Raw genomic sequence first — 26,118 nt, 5'->3', positions numbered from 1 at the left:
TTAGCGACGAAATCGAGTGTTCCATCGTGGGTCGATGACGGAATACCCGATTCCATTGTTAGTCATCATTGACCAATGACGAAAACTCAATATTATCATCAACAATGACGGAATCGAGTATTCTGTCGTTGGTCAACGACAAAATCTAGTATTCCATCGTTGGTCCATGATGATCAACGATAGAAACTCGATTTTGTCGTTGATCATCGACTAAACATGACCTCTTGATTCATTAATAAGGAGTTTGATTATATTCATAATTGCTAATTGGAGAAGGATTAATGACAAGGACTTGATGTCCCGTCGTGAACCAACGACGGAATCGAGTAACTCCATTGTTGATCATCGTTGACGAATGACGAAACACTCAATTTCATGGTTGATTAACGATGGGATGTAAATTTCGTAGCTATTATGTTTTTTTTTTTTACAGTACAAGTTCATCTCAATTTAGACCAATCCGAATTGAACTTCACCGAAAGATGACCTTGGCAGAACATGTCCAACTTGAGTCGAGTTCGCCATGAGTTAAGCCAACCTAAGCAGAATTCCGTACGTCTTAACTTTGAATTAATTAGGGTCTTCATTAATCGTATCGAATCTTGCTACCACGTGCCATCCACATCCTCCTCCACATCACTACCGTTAAACTGAAAAAAAAATAAAAAAACAGTAGGTCTACACGTGGGCATTCATTATTGATTGAAAAGGACAAACTAAAGTTTAAAACAAAAAATCCAATATGATTTCTTTTCGAACTAGTTGCTTAATTGTGCCATGACTTGATACGGTTAATGATAACTGATAAGACAAACAATATTAATCTTCTATAATAAAATATAATTGTGTTTTGACGATGACTATATATCCGACCAACGATGATGAAGAAAGATTAATTGATAGGGTTCAAATTTAGAACTAAGGAATAAACTGTGATTCATACCATTTATTGAACTAGCATATATTAGTATTTTATCTCTAATTAATATTGTTTAATATTATATTATAAATACTAATAATTTTATATTATAATAACTATAATGAGTGCTTTATTTTTTTTTATCAATACTACAATATTAATTAATATTAATATTATAATAATTATAAAATCATAATTGTTATAATAGAATAGGATGTTTTTGATAATAAATAAAAAAATAAAAAATAGTAAGATTGGAGTGTCCTTTTATTTTTTTTTCCCGGAATAAATTTGAATTCAAAGAGAAATTGAAAATGGTCACGAGCGTAACAGTAGCACAACTTTTCTTAAATCTTTACTTAATTCTTTTCATCAATTCCTGGCAGTAATTTTAGAACTTGTATTCCTCAAATTTGATATTTATATACAAGTGGAAGTCGTGTGTGTGTAACGAAATCCACGCCATGGAGAAGATCAAAAGCACGCGAAGAGTTGGTCGACGGGGAGGCGGCCTCACCCATCGCCTCGCTCAAATGTTCTTCGACTTTTCATGCACCGCCGCCACCGCCACGGCCGCCTCTCATCTCGCCGCCAAACACCATGAGCACCCGCTTCATCCTCGCTGCAAAAGATGTTCCGGCCGATGCCAGCAGCAGCGCCGCGCGGCCCTCGTCCCGCAGGTCCGCGGAGCTCACGAGCATGCGAGTTGCGAGCGGCGTCCGGCTTCTACTCCGACGAGCAAATTGAAGCTCAGCGGCTCTTCTTCGTTGTGCTCCGCCGGCAGCTCCAGCTCCGACGACGTCTCCTCTGGCTCCCATCCCGATAGGAGGAGAAGGAAGGGGGAGGAGAAAGCGAGCGGCGTCATGAACAGAGGAGTTGCTCTGGTGAAGAACTCCAGCGATCCGTACGCGGACTTCCGGAGCTCGATGGTGGAGATGCTCGCGGGGCGGGAGGTGAGCACCGTGAGCGACATGGAGGGACTCCTGCGCCGCTACCTTTCCCTGAACTCGCCGCGCCACCACGCCGTGATCATGGAGGCCTTCGTCGACATTTGGGAAGCTATGCTGGATCATTAACTAGCTAGCTAGAGAACAGACCATGCAACGAATGAATGGCCTGTTAGTTTAATTCGTGTTGCGATCGAATTGTAGTAGACGATATCGATTCAGATGAATTTGCCTCAGGGATATAAAATCCTTGATCGATGTTTCGAACTCGATCAGCCGAGAGAATTCGACCTCAGTCAGAAGTACGTGATTCGATTAGACCATGGGATCCGACACCGCTAAACAACTCACCTTTCTTGTTTGGACACGCAGACAACATCAGTTTGTGTCTTGGTAATTCGTTGCTACAGGCCAGGCGATTTGTAGGATCACAAATCGAACAGGCTATTTACGATCAAGGGAGATGCCTCTGCCGCGCTGTGGAATGGATAGAGTGGAAGAGACTGCTGCGGCCACCGATTTCCGCCCACCGGAACGCGAAGATGGTTTTTCTATTGTTCTGTTTCATTTTTCTTTCTTGGGGCCCTGCTAGACCTGCCTGGGAGATCATGGAATCGGGTGGTACCTAATCGCTTGGCATGAACTAGGCCTAGGCCAATCATTGCGTCCAATGATTTGAATTCGGTCGTGTTGATTGAGTTTTGATGGACATGGAATGACAATCAGTTTGCCCAGAGAGAACAGTGATGAGCTTCGAGTGGCATCAATGAAGTAGGGCACTGCTTTGGAGGGACCAGGTGGGGTCATAACGCGTATGAAGTGGTGTACGTAGATTGGTTTATGCGAGCCATCGCTTACCTGAACGATGTCACCTCTCTGTGACACCCAAGATTTCTGGGTAATTTTAACCACATTCGGATGCCTCTCTAAACTCCAATTCGGTAAGTGTAAGCCTTGCGTACATCTCTGCTAAGTATCCTACTAGGTCACTTTAGGATACAAATTACGCACGCATTAGGTGCAAGAATACTACAGTCATCAAGACGGTTTGGAGTTTTGTTTGCTTGTTTGTTTTAGAGATAGACTAAAACTTTAAAACCGACAAGTTCCGCAAAAAAATCGACTGACTCTCACTGGCAAGACAGCTGTCATGAAAAGTCCTTGGCTTTTGTAAATCAATTGAACTATATGTTACACCAGTTAATTTACAAAGAATGGGAGACCTGTGATTCTCACTCTATCTCTCTCTTTCTCTTAATAGCTTATTTAATAAATAATGGGAGATTGAATAAGAACAGACAACGCTAGACCTACTATGAAGAAAAGAGACTTTTCCAAGGAGTCAGAAAAGGGAATTTTGCTAAAGGAATCAGAGCATTAATCGTTAGTATCTAGTTCATGAACTTCCGGCAGTTCGGAGCTTTGCAGTGACATGGAACTTTGCATTCATCCCCTTCATCAGGATCAAAAAGATAGTCATACCTGCAAGCCATCGCACAGGTTCGAACTTGAGAGTAAATAAAATTTATTAAAACTATAACAAACAGACAAATTAATGTTCAACTCAATAATTTTGAGTAGTCCACTAGCAACGCGTTACCCTGGCGGAAATAAGGCCTATTGGGTGCCTGGAAATTCCATAAATTTCCAATTTCAGATTCTGAAAAGACAGCCAAGTGATGAAGAGAAGGAATACATTGTTTAGAAAATTTGTCTACAATGTTTGAGGACATTCTTATTCTCAGACATCTTGAGGGATGAGAGAGAGCTTCATATTTTTCTATTTGGAAAGATTTTGATGAGGTTTCCAATATCCATTTGATTAATCGAACCAAACTAGTCACTCTGAAACCATACCTAAATTCATATTTAAAATTACATAGAAATTTTATCAAGTAGAATTTTTTTAAATATCAAATTAAATAAACTTTGAGAATAAAAATAAGAATTAATTGAACTTTGTCAAACTATATGGTTTCAATGCAGTAGAGTTTCAAATTACGATAACAACCAAATCAAGATTTTAATTAAAATATTAGATTGATTGTCTGGTTTTCATTTAACCAAATATTGGACATGTTAGATATAGATTTTTTTAATCGTATTTAAAATTTCAAACTAATTCCCTTTAAACTAACCAAATAATTAGGTTATGGCAAACCAAGATCATTTAGACTCGTTTTAATCAGTTTAGTCCTGAAGCAAATTTCAATTTCGAATATTCTCATTAGCCGTGTTGAATTGGGTTAGTGGAAATTTTTAGCACTTAGGAGTTTCATAGTCCACCTCCTAACTCCCCATGTGTTCCCTACTCTCGTGATCCTTCCCCTCACTTACCTTCTTCATGCGGCATCACATCACTCATGTCTTTGCACGCCGCTGACACCCACCAATCGCCAACCATCTCTCTCTCTCTCTCTCTCTCTCTCTCTCTCTCTCTAGCCCCCTTGCATGCCAACGTGCGCGCCTGAGGGGGCATGCACATGTGGCAGGTCATTTTTGAGATATTTAGATTTCACTCTTAATTCCTTTTTATTTACTTTGCTAATGTCATAAAATTTTTTGCTTATATTACACTTTTAGAGTTGTCTAAGCAATTAAAGTTTTTTTTTTTAATGATTTTTCATATATCAGGATTTTGTAATTATACTGGTGCTTCTTAGAGTATAAATCTTGTTCCACAAGTACCAAAAAAAAATTGTCACACCATTGAGTTCCATATCATGCTAATTGCCATAGATGCACTTAGGCGTGACAAAGAACACGACATTAATCCAAAATATTATATAAAATAGCTCTAAAATTGGTCTCAACTCTCAAGTAAGTGAAGGACACATGGAATCTCATCTTATGTTTCTATCACCTAACAAGGTTTCATGTTTTTCATTGGAATCTAACTGCATTTATTTTGTCAAACTGAAGAAGTTTATAATCTTTTGGAGTAAGAAATTTCTCTCGAGTTTCTAATTCCAAGATAAATAAAAGTATTATTGGCCAAATAGGGCATACGTCTGTCCATCGAACCAATAACTATACGTGGAGCATCAAAAAAAATATTTTTAGAAAGAGACATAGAGGCCACACAATTTCAGAGGAAAGAAGGCTTTTGATCAACATATTGTCTCAAAGACCATGAATTTTGGAGGTGGTCTTTAAACTTTCTATAAGCCAACTCACCTAATGGGATAAGACTTGGTTGTTATTGTCGTCATCTTTAAACTTTCTATACAGTAAACAACATTAATTTTCCATGGTGTCTAGTGTCCTAAGTTTATGGTTCTCAGAACATCAACCAAAGGTAACATGATTTCTTTTGGAAGAGTTAGCTATAAATTGAACAATAGAATTAGTTTCATAAGTATGTCTATAGAAATTAGAAACAGCTAGGGTGGAATAATATTAGCATGCAACAAACAAAAATTAGACAATATCATGCATATGGAGTTCAATTGGGGTTTGGGGATGCACTGCATAGAAGCAATATAATAATAGAGCTAAATGGTGGGATAAGTTTCATCTAGCCAACCCCAAATTGCCGGGACAAACAACTACATGATGATGATGATGGAACGCAGGAAATTTGATAATTATCATACTCGTGAAGCGTACAAATGTAAGGAAAAATGAAATACAGAAATATCCTAAATGTAAATGTTTGCAGATACAAAATGAACTTACGTTAGTTCTTCACCAGGAGAAACATTTGTTTTAGCTATCAAAACAATTCGGCTTTCATCGTCACCAACACTCATGATCCTAGCATAGCAATTGGGCATGCACTGTACAGAAGTAACAATTCTTTTGTCATCACTATGCTATGATTCAATAAAAGATTATCCTATCAAACATATGGCTCACTGAATGGTTAATCAAGCGTGCTATGTTTCCTTTATTTGTTGCATCAACCACCACTTCTTCACTGATCTTAAAAAACTGCAAGACAAATGACTATATTAGACAATAAACATTAAACTGCTAGGATATTATAGTATTATGGGCAGTGTTCAGTAAATCAAGATGATCTTACACTACTTGAATAAATAACAAGGAGGGGGAAGGGGAGGGAAAGCAACACAAAATTGTACAAGTGATCCGTGATCCATTTGTAATTTTGTGATCTTTTATCTCTCCCTCTCCCCTTTTATCTTCCAACACAACTAAGTCTAATAGCTGATGAGCAATATAGATAAACGTTCTTCCACTATATGAAAAATGAGACCATTCAGAATTGGAGACAAGGTTTACTGTAAGTTCACACAAATCACACTTACCATTCATAAAATCAATAAACATTACAAATTCTGACCATCAGATCATAGTTAACCAGTTCAGTGCTTTTGAATTGACAGAGAAGCAACATTACCAAGATGCTTTCCATGCAAGTTCACACTACAATCTGAGAGAAGATAATCATAGTATCTGTACTCCCTACTTCTCAAAGCCAGTAGGGTGAAAACTATCCTTGATTATTGTGCAATCTTTAAAAGCATAACAATAGGTTTGAGGATCAAACTTATCTAGTAATCTTCCTCTTCACAGATATCTTTTTTTGGTGTGTGTGCATGTGTGTCGCATGCACAAGAGATAGAATCAATAAAAGAATACATAGAAAATTAGTGCACGGATTGATTATTGTTTTTATTAGTTTTGAGGTAAGCATGTCCATTACATGATTGGTTTTATATACAATCCTAAGCAAAAAAAGGGTTTCTTATGATGATCAGAGAAGTTCTCAGAAAGGGCCGTCTCACAACTGATAATTCACACTTGCTAGGCCAAAATGCAATTGTATAAGTTCAACAAAAAAATTTCTTTAAAAAAAAAAATCTTAGACGCTGCACAGACCACATTGAGTTATCAGATTTTACTGCCACATAAATCACATTATGGTTAAACCTCAAACAGACAAACAACCTGTATATAACATTTAAACTATGTAGGCTCCATCAAAAGTGCAAGATGAATCTCCAAGGAAAATCCTACTATAAAGATCACAAACCTAACTACAACCAAAATTCTTAGAAATCTTTAACTAAATAAAAATGTAATTAACTTAAATGGAAAATATTTAACAAATTATGTAAGGCCAGGATGATTTTCATTTTTGAAGCAAACATATATTTACCCTTTCAAAAAAAAAAAGAAATATTTTTCAATACAAAATTTAGCATTGCATACATACCCTTCTAAATTTTCAAATCTCTCATACATGCCATTAATTTGAATTAAACTTAAGTTAATGATTCTTGGTTAAAATTAAATCCCAAAATGCATCTATTTTAAGATTATTTGAGTTCTTTTTTCCCTCTCGGCCTCTCCTCTTCTCATTTTAATTTTATCATATGTTTAATAATCTTTTCATATTCAAATATTCTTCCAAATGTTCAAATGTCATTTCAAAAAAACTTTGTAAAAATATCAATAAGCAATCTAATTCAAAATATTTCATATGTTTAAAAGTTAAAAGGGAAATATTTTTTATTGTGATAATTTTTTTACTATTTTAAGAAGGGAAAACTCTCTAATGTCATATAAGTGGAAAAAATGCAATGTTTTCTTATAGAATAAAGTTAAAAACATAAATAAGGAAAATAAGAGTTGTGCAAGTACCAGACTACTTACTCTACTTACCTAACAACAAACACGTTTACAAACAAGGATAATTCATGCAAAAAAATAAAAAAAATAAAAAATCAAAGTGGTCAGACAATATGGTAAATATGTAGTATTAATGTCAGTGATTACTCAAAGAATATCATCTCAACAGACAACTGCCATACATCTTAGAATAAACTGTTGATTGGCGCATGCTGCTTAATCGTGTTATGAATTACAGCCCAAGCAAATGGTTTCCTTTAATTTTGATAGAGTTTCATGAGAGAAATATAACATAGACTGTTGATTGGTGCATGCTGCTTATCATGCTATGAATAAAAGCCCAAGCAAATGGTTTCCTTTAATTTTAATAAAGTAATTTTACGAGAGAAATATATCATAGACCACTGTGCAATTTAATAATATTAAAGATTACAGGAAATAACAGTTTGTTCATTAGTTTAAAAAGATATGAGAATATTAAAAAAGATTCTTGTGTGAAATTTTTTGGACTAGCAAATGACAGAAGATAAAGACAGTAGAAAGCGAAGAAGAATACTCACATAGCAACCCTTTCCCTCCAACCGGTATCGTACTTCTCTCAAGTCTGCAACACTACGCCTGACTTGTTCACCACGATATTCAATAACCTGACAATAGTTCACCAGTTGTTAGTTTCATCAAATCATTCTCGTGTCCTATGAAATTCAATGATGTCCAATGCTCAGCATTATAAAATGGCACATATAATATTACATGACTATTTACGCATCCATGACTTTGAATATCATGTACAATCATTGAGGGAATGTTTGGTAGGGTGCAATAGGAATGCTTCATTCCCTATAGGATCCAATGTTTTGATTGAGGTGAAATGATAATTACAAAGAATATCCACCCATTGCATGTTAAAAGGTGGAATGCTTTCAAACAAAAAAAAGATGGAATGCTTCCTTTCGCCACTACTAAATATGCTTCGTCCCTTTACTCCTAAATATAATATTATTAAGAATTTCAAATATTCGATAGAGATAAATATGATAGATGGATCATAAAGTGTGGGTTGGGCGAACCATACAGGTCAACTGGGCAAGTCAAGTGAACCAAGCGTGACGAGAGGATTGAATGTGCTAGGTAGACTTGGCATGATGAACATACCAAGTAAGCCAAGTAGATCGAGTGGATTGCACTGACGGGGCAAACTGAGCATGTTCGACGTACCAAGCGAGGTAGAGGACCTAGTGGATTAGAAAATTTGAATATACTTGTCATTCATGTAGGTTAGACCAAATGGACTCAGAGTGTGAAACTAGTTCATGATTTAAAATCTCGACCACCATCGATATTTCAATTTATGATTCGAACGATACGGTTTCGGTACCGTATCATGTCATACTGGTATGATTTCGATATTTTTTAACTATAAAATATATTAATTTAAAAATTAATCTAAATATTAAAACAATAAATAACTAATAATTTTTTTAAAAAAAAAGGGAAAAAAATAATGAGATTGTGGTATATTATATGATAAATAAAAATTTATTATATATTTTTGAAATTTAAAATAAATAAAATATATATGCTGATATATATTAAGTTAATGAGGTAGTTTTATTAGGGTTAGATTAAGTCTGTTTAGATTATCTATTTTTAGTTGGGAGATTGAATAAAATCTCGAGCCATTTCACATTTTCACTCGATATAGGCGAAACATCTCATTCCGCCATTGGACCAACACCGGCACAAGCACGCTTCTAGTGTCGGCATGTTGCGAGGGGTCCGGACACGTTGCACTGGCCTAACGACATGTCCAGACTCGCCGAGCTAGTGCGATGCATCCAAACATGTTCGCAGACCCGCGGTGGCGGGTGGCATCGGAGGGGTAAGATTTTAACATAGGTTTAATTAAATAACTTAGATTAATAATTTTAATCAACTCATAACTATATTGGGATAATCTAAATAGCTTAATTAAAATCTAATAAAATTATCTCATTATATATATATATATATAATTAATTTTGTTATTTTTTATTTTTATTTAATATATTTATATTTAAAAAATACTAAAATTATATCGACACGACCTAATACGGTACCTCAGCACGTTTCAAGATTTTAAACCTTGATTGAAATTATTAACCTAATTTTTATTATTACTCTAATTTTTCTCACAACCTACACCCCGCGCGTTGCGCGCGATCTCGCCGTGACCCGCGGAGGTTGCGGTGACCTTGCCACTACCTGTGGACGTCGCAGCAGCCTTCGCATCACTGGGACGCGCCTGATGAAAATCCCCTCTGCGGTGTCGGTGCCAAGCGGTGATCGAAATGGTAAATTTTGCCCATTTCACTCGGTACAAAATGAAATTTTAAACATGAACAGGCTAAATGGATGAAGCATAAAATAAATCATTTCACTTGTCATACTAGTTCATTAATGGAATGAATCATTCCACAATTCTCGTTTTGTTCATTGCTATCAAACATAGCATTAAAGCTTATTCAATTAGAAGGATAGATAACTTGAAGGACAGATAGATGGATGGATGGATGGATGACAAAGGAATGATGATTAGTTTATTCTTTCACTTAATATCCTTTCTTATGTAACCCATTTAATCTCTTTTCTAATTCTATCAAACTAACTTTCATACAACAATTAAAATGAACCAGTTGTAATTAACCAACATAATCAATCAATGTCATTTTTTTCCTTCACAAGATTTAGCCATGGTGGTTAATCCATGTACCTTTTTTGGCTTGATTGATGAGGTGTGCTACAGATTATGTTGCAGCTAGAATGAGATGACTGGTTACTTTTGATCCACAATTAGGAATTACAACCATGGATTTCAGTTCCACACAAAGGGCAAAATAGCATGAAGTGGTTGCAAATTAGTTGATTCAGAACATGCCCAAATGTAATTATAAGTAATCTCATTAATTGTTATTAAAAGACCTAGTTCTTCAGATAATTGAATGACAAAGATTGTCTGAGCATACCATCTCTCCTTCTTGAATGTTCCGACAAGCAAATAAGCCCCATCCATGTATCCCGGATCTGCCAAAACAAACTCTACTATATTCTGTTGACTATAAACATAAGCACAATAAAGAGTAGATCAGTTGCTAACTTGCTATAAGATTATCATGTATGCAAATGTAGGCTGGTTCACTGCCAGTGTTACCTGCAAGTGGTACAGACGTTTCCTGAATGACGAAAACAGCTCTGGATCCTTCTCTTTCTGGATAGACAAAACATGAGATGCCACACATATCTCAGTTCAATTAAAGCATTGCTTGATCATGAAGGCTATAAAGATGTCACACAAGGAGAAAAAAGGACCATTACCCTAGGTGAATTTAAACTGTGAACCATGTCTAAAGAATGATGAGAAGGTCCTCTTACACGGTGTGGAATGGCATCTTCATGTCTCCTCTGAAACGAAGAAAATGCAAAAATAAACTTATATAGGGGCTGGTTATGCATCAACTAAGAGCATATGCTGCATTTATATTCTAGAATAATGCCAGCATACCAACAAGTAGTTGAAGGATCAAACACATGATATTAGAATGGCAGTTAATGGGAGTTTAACCCGTAGAAGATGTAAAATGAAATGACAATATCAAATATACTTAGCAGACATTTTAAAACTAATAATGTATTATTAGTTCATATTTCCAATAGATGTCAAACAAGTTCAAGCGACTTAAAATGTCTCTCCCTCTATCTTTGTCTTTACAGGAATACCGTTGACTTTATTGATTCATCTTCAACATTATATAGAGACTATACTACTTGCCAAATACAGGAACCCTTATCCTTAATGTTCTATATTATTTGATAATATTGTTAACCCCTTGATGAGTGGTACATTGTTTTCAAGTGAAAACAAATGTCTATTATTACATAGATATTCCTTATGTAATCTTTCTAAAATTCATTTATCACAACGAAATTTAAAAAAAAATCAATTATACTCATGTCACATGGGCCATTTTGTATTATGTGATAAATAGTTGAAAAACTGCAAGTAATAAATTGTGTTTTTAAAACAAAAATAACAAGGTTCCAATGTGAAAAACCTCAGATTCTGTCCTTCCATATGCAAGACACCTCGCAACAGATGGTGTTTCAGCATTTTGAATAGGGATGCTTGAATTATGAAGATGGCCTTTTCTAATCAGTCTTGAACCAGTCTGCTTTTCATTATGGTGATTCATCTTTTTGGAAGAAAAGACTCCTTGAGGAGTATGAATAACCAAACAATTATCTGGATTTGGAACACTGTCAAAACATAAGAAAAAAATGTTACGAGAGCAGAGGAGTGCTTGAAATTAAGATAGTTATGGTGAAACAGAAAAAAGAGTGGCTATATATAATTACGAAGTAAAATTGCTGTGTATATTTTCATCGACCAATATAAGTGATACTTCAGAACAGCACATGCAGTTTAGATAAAGATTAATGGTTGAAAAAGTAAAAAAGTTTACCGATGATGAGCACAGTAAGAAATTTTCTTTGTCGTCTGCTTCCCATTTTTTTCCAAGCAACGCAACTGTAATTCACAAATGGAGATTATTAATCAAAAATATATTTTGTGTTGGTATGGCAGATATAAGACTTCAATTGCATATCAAACAGAAGGTTGACAAGGATAAATGGTTTAGATGAGGAAACATCAGTAGGTACTTGAAGAATGAAGATCTCATCTCAGAGATCTGTTCTTTTTTGTACAGATTTTCTTCAACCACAGTGTTCAGAAAATAAGAAATAAAGTGACTCCATAATTTCTTTTTGCTAAATAATTGAGAACAAAAGGTAAATAATGAGCTACTTAATGTGCAGGCATATGGTTTCATCTAATTCCAGACAATAAAGAAAAATACAATACAGAAAATATAGTAACAAGCCCTTTTTTTGAGTTCTCAAAGATGGAAAGACAGAGCTCATACAGTCATACCCCAGGGTGATGCTCGCATGATACTTCTCTTGTGAAATTCATCAAGAAGGCTAAAAATGGCATTGTCAGACTGATCTCTCTGTTTTTTTCAATGGGAATGCAAACCTATCTTACTTTCGTGTGTATTGACAAATGACAACATATGGCGAATTGTACCTCCATACATATGAAAATCCAGACTCTTAAAATAAACATGACTAAGCATTGAGACTATTGCCCCCTCCTTAAATATTGCAATTATTGTTGGTTCCAATGATATCCTTTCTATATGAAAGAAGTTTACTTTCTTTCAGGGATAAACCTAAATCAACAAAGCAACATTTTCGTTTATCAGAAAGGAATTGAGGTAGTAGAAGATACCTATATACAACAACAACCAAGCCTTTTCCCATTAGGTGGGGTCGGCTGTATGAATCCTTTTACGCCATTGAGCTCTATCTCCTATTATATCATCATCTATATTTAAATAAATTTTATCTTGTTTTATTGTTGTTAACCAAGTCTTTTTTGGTCTTCCTCTTCCTCGTTTGATATGCATATTTATCATAGTTTCACATCGCCTAACTGGAGCATTTATTGGTCGTCTAAGTACATGTCCGTACCATCTTAAACGTGTCTCTCGGAGTTTTCCCTCAATAGATGCAACTCCGACTTTCTCTCTAATGCTCTCATTTCTTATTTTGTCCATCTTCGTATGTCCACACATCCACCTTAACATCCTCATCTCTGCAACTCTCATCTTCTGCTCGTGTGCTCCAACATTCAACTCCATATAACATAGCAGGTCTAACTATGGTTTTATAGAACTTACCTTTAAGTTTAAGAGGTACTTTACTCACATAAAACACTCGACCCCCTCCATTTCACCCATCCCGCTTGTATTCTATGTAAGACATCTCTCTCAATCCTCCATCATTTTGTAAAAATGATCCTAAATATTTAAATCGCTTGGTTCCAGTCATCTTCTATCTTAACAATTGTTTCATTACTTCTAATATTGCTAAACTTAAATTCCATATATTCTGTCTTTAATCTACTAAGCTTAAAACATTTCCCTTCTAGTGTTTCCCTCCAAGATTCTAGCTTAGCATTTACTCCTTCACGTGTCTCATCTACCAAAATAATATCATCTGCAAACAACATGCACCACGGTACTGTGTCTTGAATGTGCGCAGTGAGTTCATCCATAATTAGTGTAAAAATATAGGGACTTAGAGCTAATCCTTGATGTAACCCTATCTTTATTGGAAATGCTTCAGTTACTCCGCCTGAAGTCTTTACTCTGGTCGTTACATCCTCGTACATATCCTTAATTAGTTCAATATATGTTATGCTAAAACCTCTCTTTTCTAAAATTCGTCATATAATTTCTCTTGAGACTCTATCATACTCTTTTTCTAAGTCAATGAATACTTAAAACATAAATCTATTAAAACATTACTAGGCCCATATCTGTGTTCATAACTTGGGATAATAGCATAAAAGATGACAAAGTGCAAAATCAGAAGAGATAAATCTGTGAAATCAGAAGATTCTTGTTTGAGATAATGTCTTATATTGACAAAGATTTCCTTCACACAAGAAATATTGATGAAGCTTCAGATATGGAATAATGGCATAAAAGACAACAAAGTGGGAAATGAGAAGAGATAATCATGTAATAAGATTCTTGTTTGTGATAATTCCTCTATTACTTATTTACCTTCATGCAAGAAAAACCAATTATGATTAGTTGATGTCTTCGTGAATTTTATCCCTATATTATCATTAGTAATTTCAAACTAATTTAATTATTTTTTATCAACAAATATTTTCTTAGATCTTCCTCCACCTCTTGTACCTTCCACCCTAATTGGTTCAATTCTTCTAATTGTAGAATATATTACACTTTTGAGTATGTCCATACCATCACAACATAGTTTACATGTTCTATATTTTGTATCAAGAAAACAGCATTTTAATAGTAGTTGTCCCTACAATGAAGTGCAACAAAACTAAACTCATTGAACTCTATCCAAGAATGATTTAAGTACTCGGACGATACTAATATCCAAAAAGACAAAGACAGAAGATTGTTATTATAGCTAGAAAGTATAATTTATGTTTGGAAGCGTCTTCTGGAATAGGTCCTTCTTTCAGAAACAAAGTTATATATACAATCTGTCCTTAATCAATCATGTTTACAAAAAAGCATGGTTCCATACTTCAGACACGACACAAGTATATATAGTCGGTGTATGAAGACTTGGCATCTTTTTGTTTGATGCTAAAACTTCACCTCGTATGCAAGAAATAGAAACCATATCAAAGGTGCAAGTACCAAGGGGCACCCTTTCTCATGAGGTGAAAGATCAAAGTAGAAAGAGTTGATTTCTTGAAGTACAAATTTAAGCAAACATCTGATTGATAGACGTCTTATATAGCATTGTGCATAGATATGTTTGACTGTCAAATGTTTCATTTTGTATCCAAAGACATTGTAGTTAAATTTTTAATACACAAAATGTACAATCATCATTTTATTCTACCTCCATGCGGTAGCCTGCTCTTGATGCACACATAGCATGATAAAAGGTGGAACACTTATAGCACTGTGTGCAAGAACCATGCATTTGACGACATATAACACAAACCTGGAAGAAAATTCATGTCAAAATAAGTTCAGAGATCAATTTTAATTACAAAGCTGTTGAAGAAGTAATTGAATCAAATATGTCTTTTCCTAATAATATCATAACCTTAACAAACAACTCTGGTGGTATATTCACTATGCCAACAGCTGGTTCCATTGTTTCATCACTTGCGAAAGAGACTTGAGGCTGAAACCAAGCACAAGTAACATGGACCCATAACAAATCATCATCTGTTGGCTTGAGAGCACCCCCTAAACACACCAATGAGGGAAAATTTTGAAACCAAACTGTTTATAATCCATATGGAGGCAATATGTCAAACAGAGAACTAACAAATTAAGGTAAAAATTCATCTAAATTCGATAAGAAAACAACAAAATCCATATAATTTTTATGCTACACAATATTTTGTTAGTACCTCTTTGTAAAATAGGGACTTAATGGTAAATATTACCTATTATGAGATGTGAAGTCTAAATTTAAAATAAGGATATAAATAGGGATGCCTAGAATATGGAATTCAAAATCCATTTTCATTAATCTCAAATGGTACTAAAGACACATTACGTTATCCATCTATTGTCTCGACTAAAAGGTCCCTTCCTGCATCGATCAACTTCCCTTTGTGACATGATATGAGGATACCGACTGTGATGCTTGTCCACAACCACAAATGTCACCCATAACAATGTGTGACCGCATGATTTTGGTCAACATCTCCCATGCGCACATGTTGCTTCCACATGAGTCAATTTTCCATGCGAAATTTTTACTAGCTTCTAGTGTCACCTCCGTGAGTATCGTGACTATAAGACTCACGAGCCACTGCACCCTCCCGACTATTTGTTTTGCCCTCCTTCTAACCTATAGGTGGCAACATCACCCTCCTTTTCCATGGGTACATACAAGTAGCAAGCTGCCAAGTAGGAGCAAGGAACCTGCTGCGCCCTTTCCACAGCGTTCCTTCTTGTTCCTTCTTTTTAGGTTGATGCCCAAATTTCAGAAATTAAATAGTCATCTTTTTTCCAGTGCCAAGAGGCACCCTTATACTTGATAAATCCTTAAGAGATCCCCTCAATTTAAATGTTGGACTCGTCAACTTCCTATTTTTCTGCTACTATTGAGTCTCTTGTCCTTTCAAGCTCCATGACACTTACTACAAAGAAGTTGAATGGGAAAAACTATGTTGTATGGATCATAGCAATTTGAGTTTGGTTCATGGACCAACTAGGATGTTAAGCATGGATTAATGCTCAGTTCCCCCATTTGGCAGTCCATTGATCCCAGCCTCAAGAGTGTTTGCATATCTCGATCTATCTATCTGATACATTTTTTTTTTACATACCAAACACCATGTTTGAACAGGTGACACAAGGCTTTTTAGTTCTTTGTTATACCAAGCTATGCTGACCATCTCCCATTCATCATCTTAGTGCTAGAGTCTATATTAATTTGAGGGACCAAGAAATAATCAAAAGTTTTATTAGTAAGTATAAGGATAGTGATATTGAATGTGGATAATTCAATAGAAATTATTTGCCCATATATGTTTATTTATAGAGGTATTGGTTGTTTCTTCTCCACAAGGAGATTTGGACATAGGTTTAAAACAGCTTGGAACTAGTATGTGGGTGACATCTCTCAAGTTATGATGTGATCGATAATCTCTTCCAATTGCAACAATCAGACACGGAGATGACCACACACATGGTCAAATTCAAAGTTTTTGTTGTTGATTCCAAAGATATCTACTAGATCACTTATGATGTTAGGGGCATACAAGACTCCTCTAACAAACTCATCACCCTCATATTTCTGCATGATATCCATCCAGAAAACTCAGTTCTTCAGAGGCACCTTCATTCTATCCTTATTGAAAGTTTACAAGTGGATGTTATGGACTTTTATCCAAGATTGACCCATGCTGAGTTTTCAATCCCAAACCAGAACGATACGATTTCGGTATCATGCTGTACCGATACGGTTTTGGTATTTTTAATTTATATATAGTAATTATTAGATAAATATGTTTATTGTGTATAATTTTAAAATAAGTTGTATGGTGATTTTATATAAGTTCTTCATTATTGAACAACTTAATATCGTTAGAAAAATAATTAAATATAATTTTTTAAAGAAAATTGATCTATTAATGACTCGAATTAAAATTGATACATCATAATAGATGACCTTAATAATATCAAAAGGAGTGGTGTGAATCAGATAGAAGCATTGATTCTAATATTGCTTGTGTCAACTCTATAGTTCTCCAACGCTCAGATTAAATAATCATAATTATATAAATTAATACAAAGATGTTATTTTATATATAATAATTATATAAATTAACTATTTCTTCATTTAATTGATTATTAATTTAAATAATATATATTTAAAATAGTAAAAAAATATCAGAAAATCAATTACACATTAAAACAGTAAAAAAAATATAAAATAATAAAAAATATCAAGATATAAATTTGATTTATTAAAATTTTTTAGAATTTTTAAATGAAATTTAAAACGGTAAAAATAATTTCAAAATATACAACAATAGTCAAGCCTTATCCTACTAGGTGGATCAGCCAATTTCATAATATCAATTAATAAAATTAATATTTTTAAAAAACATAAATATATTTTTTATATATTTTATTGGGATAATTTAGTTAGGGTTTATGAAAACCTCTTCAAAATATCACACTTAATTGAGAATTGTTTGAATTAAATAAATCATAATTTTAATTTTGCATAGTGATATCATTGTGACATCACCCACGAACGCCTTCAGGTGGCACCGAAGGAGTCCCGTAATGTTTCCGACGACGCCTTTGGGATGCTTCTGTTGCGCGATGCGCGCATGTGACGCACGACTGACGCAAGCGAAATTGGGGAGCTTCCTGTGCCGAATTCGTTCCCCGAGCAGAACAGTAAAAACTGGTTGTGCTGCCCGGCAAGGAATGGTATTTCAATCGTTGTTTTTATCACATCTCTACCATACTCAAATCTCGTACATGTTTAGAGGAAGGGAATAATTTATTCCATTCATTTAATTAATTATTACATGGATAAATAGGACATGATATTAAATATTTCTTAGTATGGGGTACTATTAATGTTTTTCACGAAAATAATATGGGATGCTCTTTGCTTTTTCCCAACAAATATCTGATTGTACTTTCTTCATCCTTTCTTAAACCCTGGGCAAGAAAAGTTTCTCCGAATCCATCAATTGTACTTTCCTAACTATTGTCATCTCAAGAAGGGGGTACCATTGTTACTCTTTTGAACACACAGTCTATTTTCTCAGCTAATGTTAATTTTCTTTAAGTTGACTCTCTTCTTTATCTCTTCACTATAACTCCTTGTTCATACTGTCATTCATTCCTCTGCAATGTACCACTATGAACCACACCTCAAAGGCCTACCTTTATATGTGTATGGATGAAGGCTAAGACTTAAATATGCCTCAGTGTTTCCTTCAGAATTTATAGCCATCCTATTGCCTACCATCATCACAAATTCTGCTGTTCATTTAGACCTTCCCACTGCTCTTCACCAAGGTAGCCAATGGTGCAGTGTTCACTCATTTTCTTGTTATTTATTTTATGTTGTGTTTAACCAAATACTTTTTGTCCTCTTTAATTTCACAATCAATTCCTTGCATTATCTCAAAGGCTCTTTCTGATCTGGGCTGGCAACGAACCATGGTCAAAAAAGATGGATACTTTAATGACACTTGGGAGCTAGTTTCTCTTTCCCCAGTGAAGTCTATTGTGTCCTATAAGTGGGTCTTCACCATTAACACTCTCTCAACTTGTGGACCAAATCACTTTAATTCAACCTCTTTCTTACCTTAGCAATTGTCTTTGACCAACACAATATCAACATGATAGCACGCTTGCCTTCATGACTTGTTGATCTGCATCATTCTCAGGAGGAAATTGGCTTAAAATACAAGATAAAAAAGTCTCTTTATATGCCGAAGCCATCTCCATGGGACTAGTTTGGAATATTAGCTCAACTATTCCTCAGTTTGGAATGCTAGCATATAAGATTACTCAATATTTCACCTTGCAAATGAAGTAATATCTTTATAAGCACTTTCAGACCAAAGATTTAAGAGATCTCAACTACTTCCTTAGCATAAAGCATAAAGGCTAGTAAGGCAGGGAGAGATAAGTATATCTCTCAGTGGAAGTATGTGATATGCTTGAGGTTAGGACTTAGGATGCTAGGAACCATACCAAGATGGAATCACTAATTAATCCATGGAAGCATAGGAGAAGACTATTTAGGAAACTAAATTTCCTCATAGTTACAGACATCTAGTTTGCAGTAAGCCAGATCAGCCAACCTCTTGACTCCATAGCACATTATCATTACAAGACAACACTGATAATTTTATAATAGCTTAAAAATGATCACGGAAAGGATTCCTTATTAATATCTAGGATCCTCAGATTGTAGTGTAAGAGATAGCAGGATACAATAATGATGATTGGGCAGGTCTCCCACATATTGGCAATCTACATCAGATTAGTACATTCTTTGAGAAGATGAACTAATTTCCTAGAAGAACAAAAGCAAATTGGCATAGGCAAGCTGAGCGTAAAGGTAGTATATAGTTTTATCCATAGCTACATGCGAAACATGATCAAGCAGCTGATAATGAGTTCAGGCATGCTCTCATTATACCAATGATGTTGAATTACAACAATCAAGCAAGCATCGAGTCTCTAATTGATTGTTTCATAACAACAACAAAGACGACCAAGCCTTTTTCCACTAGGTGGGGTCGGCTATATGAATCATTTTACGTCATTGAGCTCTATCTCCTATTATATCATCATCTATATTTAAATAAATTTTATCTTGTTTTATTGTTGCTAACCAAGTCTTTTTTGGTCTTCCTCTTTCTCGTTTGATATGCATATTTATTATAGTTTCACATCGCCTAACTGGAGCATTTATTGGTCGTCTAAGTACGTGTTCGTACCATCTTAAACGTGTCTCTCGGAGTTTTTCCTCAATAGATGCAACTCTGACTTTCTCTCTAATGCTCTCATTTCTTATTTTGTCCATTCTCGTATGCCCACACATCCACCTTAACATCCTCATCTCTGCAACTCTCATCTTCTGCTCATGTGCTTGAGTTATAGCCCAATATTCAGCTCCATATAGCATAGCAGGTCTAACTATAATTTTATAGAACTTACCTTTAAGTTTAGACGCTCCCCTCCATTTCACCCATCCTGCTTGTATTCTATATAAGACATCTCTCTCAATCCCTCCATCGTTTTGCAAAAATGATCCTAAATATTTAAATCTCTCGGTTCCGAGCAACTCGTCCTCTCCTATCTTAATAATTGATTGTTTCATAAGAGCACAAAACACATAGATGTTATCAAAGAGAAGAACAAGCCACAAAATTGTTTCATTGTTTCTTAGCTACCATTGTTAGCTTTGATAATCAACTAGTAAATCTACTCATATTTGACAGAATCTAAGTTTTCATAGTATCTTTGAACCAGCTTCAATGGAAGTGTTAAAGGCCTCTTTGCAAATATGGAACCTTGTAAACATTACCTGTTATTAAGGCGTGAAATGTAAAGTTACATTCAGGAATATAAATAGAGAAACCAGGTTTACCTAGGGTAAGAAAGCTTAATAAGTTTCCCATTAATCTAGACATACTGAAAAGAGATATGCAATCAATAGAATGATCATTTAATTTTGGAAACTCATCCTAATTTATTATATCAATGAGTGTTTATATTTAGCATCACAGACTGACATTTATTATAAAATATTAAGGGGCTCTCTGCTATAATGTTATAGAGAGCAAAGAAATCAAGTAGCCCAAAAGATGATACCTTTTATAGGGCAAAGGCAGCAATCCCGCTTTTGATCAGGTGTTTCACATGCTCGGCAAATCCAAGATGTGAAATCTTGTTTTCCTCTTACTCCATAACATTCTTGGTGGACAGCTATTTGGCATCTAATGTTAGCAAGATATTAGTAATTTTAGCAGTTTTCATTTCTTTTACACATAGTAATAAAGAAAATCTAAGTTTAAAACTAGTATTAGAATCATGCCATGTCATCAAAATTTACCTAATACAAATGATTATTTTGTTATAATCCCAGTCTTCCACCCATCTGCAGATTGCACATCGTTCGGTTGTCCATTTCATGTATACTGGATCATATGCTTCTGAAAAAAATAATCCAGAACCGTCAGTTATGGATTCCGTTGAACTTCTGAAGGAGGCATCTTAATTCCAGCTGGTCACAGGGGAAGGTAAAGGAATAATACTAGGAAAAGAATGTACCTTGCAGGAAAGCAAGCAGCTTTTGTTTCCTTTCTTTTGCAGATGCCCGTTTAGTGTGATTTGTGGAAACTATATTGGAATGATAACGATCTAACTGCAAATTAAGACATTCGTAATGTTTGTTAAAATTGCTTATGCTATTGTTTCATTCAGACAGCTAGTCTTTGTACCACTACCAAATTACAGGGAGTTCTATATCCATGGATCTCAGTAAATACAAGTTAATCATGCAATTGAAGAAATCACATCTGGCCAATCAGAGAAATATTCAGTCCTATAGAACAATATTATTATCATTATGACTGGAAAATTTTTAAGGACAAACCCATTTTCCCAATGCCATATTTGTACTTCTAACTTTGACACTGGACCTCCAATTTTTAGTTTTGGATCCAGTATGCCTCTCCCATTCAGAAAGCATAAACTTCTTCCCTTTGCAATAGCCGCAGCAGCATGAAACACTGACCAAAATGCAGAAGGAAATATATCACAAGAATGATCCAAACAAGAGTGCATACTCAGTAGAACCATAAATCATTTCAAATAAGAAAATAAATGGAAAATAGATGACTAAAGCAACAACCCACTAATAACAAACAGAACATGCATAAACAAAGAAACGTTGTGGTCTACCTAATAAAAAAAAGAATAAACTAGTTAGTAAACCCATGCAGGTAAAGATTTGTAATGACACAGTATTTCTTTTTTTCTTTTTTTGGAGAACTGTGCTAAAAGTCTCAAATGATCTACAGCAAGAGTATGTCTTAAGTTATAGCAGGTATAACAAAAGGTAATAATAAAGACAAGAAGTCCAAAAGCTCAAGGTTGACAGGAAGATGTTGATTGAAAGTCGAAGAGATCATAGTGGGCCAGGAGCTTGGCAGATTGACAAGAAATCCAAAAGAATGATTGGAAGCCCAAGAGGTCAAGCTTGACTAGAAACTGATAATTGTGAAACAAGACTCATACGATCAAGTGGATTGTTGAATTGAATACTTGAATATCTGTGAGTTAATGAATTACAAGAGACTATAATTCTGATTGTTTTATGGGTTGAGTTTACCCAGAGGTTTGTGCGACCAAAAGAAACAGGTGTTCAGGGGTGTATTTGGCATTTCGGGTCAATCTTGAGTTATGTCAGAATCGTCGAGCAGATTGATCAAGTTTTGTCATAAATCAGATTAGATGCTTACATGTTTAGCTCTGGTAAATATATCCCCTCCATGCCAAAACAGCAAATTGTCACTTTATCAAACACTAGTTCGGTGTCTCTACCACTGTTATGACTGCAGCTGTTCAGAAGACAGGCAGCATTAGCTTCTAAACACAAAATGATAAAATTTAAATAACACGGTTCATATTTTGGCGGGAATTAAAATGTAAGGCACCCACCTAATTTGTAAGTAGTTCTTCTCTGTATCGGATAGGTCAAACTTTGATTTGCAGCTGGAGCAAAAGTAATTGTTCTACAGATGTAAAATAATTACAGAATGAGTACATGACCGATGAATCTCATTTTCACATCATTCAACATCATTAAGTGTTTTGGAATTTCAAGCAAAAAAGAAAAATTCAATTGCCCACATGCCTTATAGATTTTCCAACAAACCATATATTACAAGAACAAATTTCAGATTGATGAAAGTGCAATTAGAACTGTTCTCTTCTATGGCATGAAAATACTTTAAATGACTTTTTTGCAGCAAAGCATGAAAATAAACTGTTCTCTGCTATGGCATAGAATTTACCGATCTCCCACCAACTTTGTGATGCAAAATCTTCTTGCATACTCCACAGTATCGTTTTGGGGTAGAAAACTGTTTAGAGGAAACAAAATTGCGTCAACAGGATAATTAACCAAAAGTTCTTAAGGATAGATAAAAAAAAAATGATATTTAAATTCACAGTATATAATGATTTATTCAAAACATATAGAAACAAAAAAATGAGAACCTTTAACTGTACCATATATCACTCATAAGCTACATCTCTGGTCCACCAATAAGAAGAAAAATAACAAGTAATAAAGACAGAAACGTGTGTTATTAATCCCAATATTGTGGTTAATCTCAGAGCATATAAAGGAGTGTTTAGATATGAAAAACATGAATCTCATTGACAGTCCCTGTAAACCACAAGTTAGGAAGGCTGCCGAGGGAGAAAAACAGTGGTATTATTAATAAACCAACTCCAAAAATAAGTTGCATGATAAAAATAAAAAGAATTAAAAGAAACAGAAACTTAAAAATTAAAATACTTGATGGATCACAATAACAAAAAAGGTTTTTACAGAAGTTCTTTTCCAAACCTTGATTGTGTAACTGAAAAGACAATAAATAAAAATATTACATTTGCAGGATAATTTATCTCTAGGTAATGATTTGAGGTTCAATAAAATCTGTATGGTGGTTGCGAGCAGGAAAGTCAACCTAGTGCTTAAGCTATGCTAATTTCTAAGCACATGTGACTGTTGGTAGTAAAGATGGGTTGATGACATGAGGTCCATCAAATAACCACATTCCACAATTGACAGAGGTAGTATGGTAAAGTGTTTAGATGTCTACTAAAATAATTCAATATTAAAACACAATAAGAACAAATTTAGCAAGCTCTATACTGGGTAAATGATGTCTACTATGTAATAGTGGCAAGAAAACTGTTACTTGATCAGACTGTTACAATATAGTATATTTCGAGCTCACCTACGAGCTTTACACAGTAAAATGCTAATGCACGTGATTAGAGGGCATAATTTGTTTTTATGGTGGGCAGCTAAGTCAGAACAAAAAGGTATTATGTTCTTAAGATGAAACAATGACTTGCCTTGGTATCTGACTGGCATTCCTGTTCATGGTTTGAACTAGTTGCCTCCTTGATGCTAGTAGAGTAAGGAGGTTCACCACTTGAACTAATCACATTACCCTCCATGTTGAAGAATCCATGTTCAGCTAGGAAGGCCTCCTCAATGGCTGCCCTTAGCTCGCTGGGTTTAGATGTATGCAATTCAGCCTGCCCTTGGAACCTGCAATGCAACTTAGATTTGAAGACTAATGACAAAAATGCCCCCCTCTAAATTTGAACACTGACCTGTCTACAAAATCAGTGAAAGGAAAAACAGTCTCCTGTTTCACCCATGCATACTCCTGATCAAAGTCAATATCTTTGTTACAAACGCTGGAACAAGCAAGTGTATAAATGGCAAAATAAGAATAACACAGAGATTAACCAACCCTCTCATTCCCACTCTCCTGTTTGCCAAAGAGCATTATAGAGATGGCTCCAGAGATGCAGGCATTTGCAGACTGTACCAGACCTTGCTGCACTGGATCAATTACCATTGCAGGCCATACAGCAGAGTCTCTTCCCAACTTAGCCCAAACAACATCCCCACAAGTAAACTCATCAGGTCTAATGTCAGTCTTCCTCTGTTTCTTAGTTTCCTTCACTGACTTCTCTTTGACTGCCTTTGGCTTACATACATAACTAGGTTGATTACGCACCTGTGCAAATCTTCCATTTCTGTCTTTGAAACCCTCTTGGGGATATGTCGACGAATTTCTTAACAAAGAGTACTTTTTCAAGCCAATATTTCGGCATGCAAGATATCTTTCTTCTTCGTCGTACACCGAAACCGAATTGGGCAACACCGAACCAAAGCTACTTTCAAAATCAGGGTCCGAGGCTGTTGCCTTAGGCTTCTCCTTCTTCCAAGGGTCAATCAGAACCGAGTCATTGAACCTGGAAGGCAGCACCTGTGCGCGGCCACTCGACGTCTTCCGAACCACCGGCGGTCTGACCTCCTGACGTGTCAGTCCCATCTTCCCCTTCCGCCCGTTCCGCGCCCCCAGATACCTCTCTGCGGAGCAGCATGAGGAATCACCGCACCTGTAAGAATTCACGGTGCCGGCGGCGTCCTCCTCCCAGCCCTCGAGTCTCCGCGCGAAACCGAAGGGAAAGTAAGGGAAGTCGGAGGCTGCGGCGACGTGACCCAGAACCTCGAGAGGGAAGGATTCCAACTCCCTCCGCCTTTTCCGCCTCCTCCAACCGCCATCGCCGTCGCCGTCGCCCACTGAGACCTCGGCATTGCACCGCTTGAGGGTCGGCATTAGCGCCCTCTGACTCCTCTTTATGATCATCCCCCCTCTCCCCTGCGCGATGGAAAACCCTAATCCCTCCACCAAACTCACGGAGATCCGCGACAAAATTCCTCTCCCCGTCCTTCCCAATCGACCCCCAACCCCTAGCAACCGTCGAGAATTGGGGCTAGGGCTCCAACGAAAGCGCCGGCGCGATACCAAAAAAAGAGAGAAGACGAGGGCAGCGGCGGATACCTCATCTGTTCAAATAAATTCCAAATCGAAATGCAAAGGAACACGAAGATCTTACCGTCTCCCAATTATATTCCCTTAACAGAACTATTAATTTTCCACTCTATTTTTCGCCTTCTTTTTTTTTTATAATTTTATTTCTCCGCCCCGCTCCCCTTCCTCATCGCGTCTGGTTTGGTCTAGTTGTTGGGCTGGATGAAGAAAAGGAGCGCAGCCGAATCTTGGCACCCTCGTTTCTCCGGATTAAGACACAATTGAACTCGTGCTCTGCCCAATCGTTTATGGCGGATTGAAACAGAATTTGTAACTAGAGTTCGGGGGAACAATTTTCATGCCATGGCTGCTGCAGCAGGTTCATGTTCGAGGAAGGATTGAAGGCTTTTCATTAG

The 26,118-nt window shown here is 35.8% G+C and overlaps 1 protein-coding gene across 2 annotated transcripts; it reads right to left on the bottom strand.

The window, feature by feature from the left end:
* Positions 1–3,012: 3,012 nt before the first annotated feature.
* LOC122052728 (histone-lysine N-methyltransferase ATX4-like) lies at positions 3,013–26,118 on the bottom strand. 2 transcript variants are annotated; one of them, XM_042614405.1, is made up of 21 exons: positions 24,632–26,113; positions 24,489–24,544; positions 24,225–24,423; positions 23,150–23,218; positions 22,794–22,867; positions 22,595–22,693; positions 21,727–21,862; positions 21,402–21,495; positions 21,184–21,283; positions 20,943–21,067; positions 15,172–15,317; positions 14,962–15,066; positions 11,964–12,028; positions 11,556–11,757; positions 10,819–10,905; positions 10,655–10,711; positions 10,470–10,559; positions 8,025–8,111; positions 5,725–5,799; positions 5,545–5,645; positions 3,013–3,348 (listed from the first exon to the last, which is right to left on the bottom strand). In XM_042614405.1, the coding sequence occupies exons 1-21, from the start codon at positions 25,535–25,537 to the stop codon at positions 3,258–3,260; spliced, it is 2,964 nt and encodes a 987-aa protein (XP_042470339.1). In that variant the 5' UTR covers positions 25,538–26,113; the 3' UTR covers positions 3,013–3,257. The 2 variants fall into 2 exon arrangements, 1 of the variants encoding a protein (XP_042470339.1); XR_006132086.1 differs by lacking the exons at positions 3,013–3,348; positions 5,545–5,645 and having other exon boundaries at positions 5,744–5,799; positions 10,470–10,527; positions 24,632–26,118.

Source organism: Zingiber officinale, chromosome 3A, assembly GCF_018446385.1.
Source record: "Zingiber officinale cultivar Zhangliang chromosome 3A, Zo_v1.1, whole genome shotgun sequence".
Classification (NCBI taxonomy): Eukaryota; Viridiplantae; Streptophyta; class Magnoliopsida; order Zingiberales; family Zingiberaceae; genus Zingiber; species Zingiber officinale.
Note: the sequence above shows the minus strand (reverse complement) of the source record. Positions and strands in the feature narration are given on the sequence as shown.

Bases quoted from the DNA above. Each gene is read 5' to 3' on its own strand.
- LOC122052728 (XM_042614405.1), bottom strand. From the start codon at position 25,537: ATGATCATAAAGAGGAGTCAGAGGGCGCTAATGCCGACCCTCAAGCGG. The intron at 21,068-21,183 runs GTAAATTTTGAT...TGCTAACATTAG, and splicing joins AAAATAATCATTTGTATTAG to ATGCCAAATAGCTGTCCACC. The intron at 10,906-11,555 runs GTTTTTCACATT...TCTTCGTTTCAG, and splicing joins ATGGAAGGACAGAATCTGAG to AGGAGACATGAAGATGCCAT.